Here is a 2,786-nt window from a genome sequence, read left to right as displayed (position 1 = left end):
ATTTAGATAAAAATCTTGGGGCTTACGAAGTCTTGGTAGGATTGACCTTGCAAGCCCTTACTATTCCTGTGGCCCTAGTCACAGCAGATGGGGCTTGTTCATCTTCTGTCACATGACCAGTCACATGGCCAGGCCTGTATGCTTCTCTCCCTGCCATCTGCAGGCCCTCCAGGCAGCTTTCCTTAGGATGAAGGAGAAATATCTGAGTGTCTCCGTTTGTCCTGTGAAGAAGTCCCCTTGGGAAATTGTGAGAAGTATAGTCATGTTTGGAAAAGGTGAGTGGGTCATTCTCCCAGCCTCAGCTCTCAGAACACAGTGATTGCTTGGTATGCACAAATGGGTGAATCCCCTATGATTATTATGTCACCAATTTTGCAGAGCTTGGATTTAGCCAACATATTTTTTAACTTTAAAATGTCAGACTCTAATTTGCCTTCCTTTGCCCCTTTTATTTGCAGAGTGGCACAGAGACACAGTCTCCCCTGTAATCAGGGAAAGCCACGGGAGAGAGGATTGGAATCAGTCCCAATTGGTGACTGCATTGGAGAGGAGGAGGATGAGTACTGACATATTATCAAGAACAACGAATTTTTCACAGCTCCTCAGGCCTTCTGGACTAGAATGCATTTCTGGCCTAGAAGTCTGTGGTTAATAACCATTGTGTCCAGCAATGCAAAGGACACTGTATCAAGAGCCAAGAAAACAGATTTCTGACTGTCCCTGAGGTACTGTATGACCTTGGACAAGGTACTCCCATCTTCCATCTGAAAAATGAAGGCAGTAGTCTCTCTGCTGGCACTGAGCTGGTCTCACGATCAGCACCTAATGCCTGAGTCAGAGTAAGGGCTTTGACCCACTGGAAAAAAGGAGCTAGAGCGTCCTCATCATGTCCCCGTGGATCATGATGACATGCATCTGGGAGAAGGTCTGCAGGGCTCAAAGGGCTGCATTTTAAGTCCCTCAAGTTGTGGCAAGCGGTTCAAACTCGCAAATGACATCCTTTGTCTAGGAGATTTTCATATCAAAAAGGCTCCATTTCGAATCTTTACCCTCTGCCAAATAGGGCTGTTGGTTAAATTTTCACGTGCCACCGAAAACTGTCAGTCTAAAAAGCTCCATGGCAAATGTCCCTGACGCTGGGCTGGGCACACACACTCTGCTCTGTGAGCTCATTGTCTGGCTGTCACCATTTCAATGCCGACTCTGTTTTCATGGCGAGACGTACTCAATTGGCCTAGGGACTCTTCAGCGGCAGGCAGAAACTTGGCAGGGGGCAGGGAGGCTTCTCAACCTGGCAGCAAGTTATCTGTTTGTTTTAATTTGGAAGAGGAATTGTTGTGGCCATCTGGAGATGCTGAGGGAGCCATGCTGAAGAGTGGGGACTGCACTTTGCCTGTGAAGCATTTAAGATACTATCCCAAGTTTCGCTCTGGGCCAGGTTGGTGGCGTGAGTTGCCTGTGAACAGGACTCTCTTTTTCTATGTCCAGGGCATGTCCTGAACACCTTTGTGCCGATTTATCCTGAGCGGCTCTGGATTGAAGAGAAGACATTCTGCAATGCTTTTCCTTTCCACATTGTATTTGATGAATCAGTAAGAGGCCCTTTCCCTCTGCAGCTTGGATTGGGGGTAGGCTGGGGAGCAGAGTATATTGTGTAGTCTCTATGGCTTGTGGGAACATTCAAGTCCCCGAGGAGTCCCCAGGGTTTAGGAAACTAGGATTTAACCCGGTAGGACTATTGACTTTCTTTTCATATGGCAAACTCCAGAAACCAGAATGCCATGGGGATATTGTTACTACTACTATTAATATTTTAAATTTTGATCTACTTTAAAAACTTTCTTTTTAAGTTTTGGGCATAAGATAACAGAAAATTTAATGATACTTATTCGTAAGGTTAGGTTGATTTCTACAGCCGCACAAAGTCCTCATGATTAGTGAAGCAAAGTATTCTTGGGCAGCTGGTGCTGGCATTGGGCATTTCACATAAATACTCATTTTGCTTCTTCCTTCTGTGTGTTCCCTGGAGATAGCAGTGAACGATGTCTCCCCAGCTCCGTGATGGACTTATTCACCCAGGCCTGGGTTTCAGATGCAATGCTGCAGAATTTGCTAGTTTCTTTATTAATTAATGAGAGACAGAGATAGGGACAGAGACAGACAGAGGGAGAAAGATCTTGTAGAGCTAGGGAAGCACTATTAGCCCAAACAAAAGCTTCGACTTCTGTTTCTTATTAGTCAGAGATATGCTTTTGAAAACTTCAGTACTATTCTTTTCTTTCTCAGAGATTAGCTGCAGATTCAATTTTTAAAATAATATTTATTACTTCTCTGGTGTTTTTCCATTACTGATTCTTTCCCCTGGTGAGTCACAAAGTGTGGCCAGCATGATATTTCTAAGGGAAAGTTTATGGTGCAGGTTGCTTTTCATTCCTCAGCCTTACATCTGTCTTCTGTGAATAGCTGAGGGTCAAGCAAGCTGGAGTGAATATTCAGAAGTACGTCCCAGGACTCCAAACCCAGAAGATTCGATTAGATGAGTATTTCTTCATCATTCATCCCCAAGTTACCTTCAATATTTTCAGCATCCGCAAATTTATCAACAGTCAATTTGTCCTGAAGGCCCGGAGAGAAATGATGCCTGAAGCGTGGAAAAGTCAACCCACACTCAAACTCCGAGGTGGTAACTCACCCCTTCCCCTTACTCTCTGCTGTTTGAGAGACTGGTTTTAAATAGGAAAGAGGTAGAGCCTTCCAATTTCGTCAAAAAAGTTGGATAAAAAGTG

At 44.5% G+C, this 2,786-nt stretch overlaps 1 protein-coding gene across 1 annotated transcript in view; it reads left to right on the top strand.

Annotated features, from left to right (window-relative positions):
- Window positions 1-2,786, top strand: part of LOC105298913 (guanylate cyclase soluble subunit beta-2-like) — an 84,632-nt gene that overhangs the window by 44,671 nt on the left and 37,175 nt on the right. Inside the window, exons 8-9 of the mRNA XM_023536718.1 lie at window positions 1,489-1,592; window positions 2,464-2,680. Of these exons, the coding sequence (XP_023392486.1) occupies window positions 1,489-1,592; window positions 2,464-2,680 (321 nt within the window). The remainder of the gene's footprint in view (window positions 1-1,488; window positions 1,593-2,463; window positions 2,681-2,786) is intronic.

The sequence above is a fragment of the Pteropus vampyrus genome, unplaced genomic scaffold (genome assembly GCF_000151845.1).
Source record: "Pteropus vampyrus isolate Shadow unplaced genomic scaffold, Pvam_2.0 Scaffold167, whole genome shotgun sequence".
Taxonomy (NCBI): domain Eukaryota; kingdom Metazoa; phylum Chordata; class Mammalia; order Chiroptera; family Pteropodidae; genus Pteropus; species Pteropus vampyrus.
This window is presented reverse-complemented; position numbering and strand designations above follow the sequence as displayed.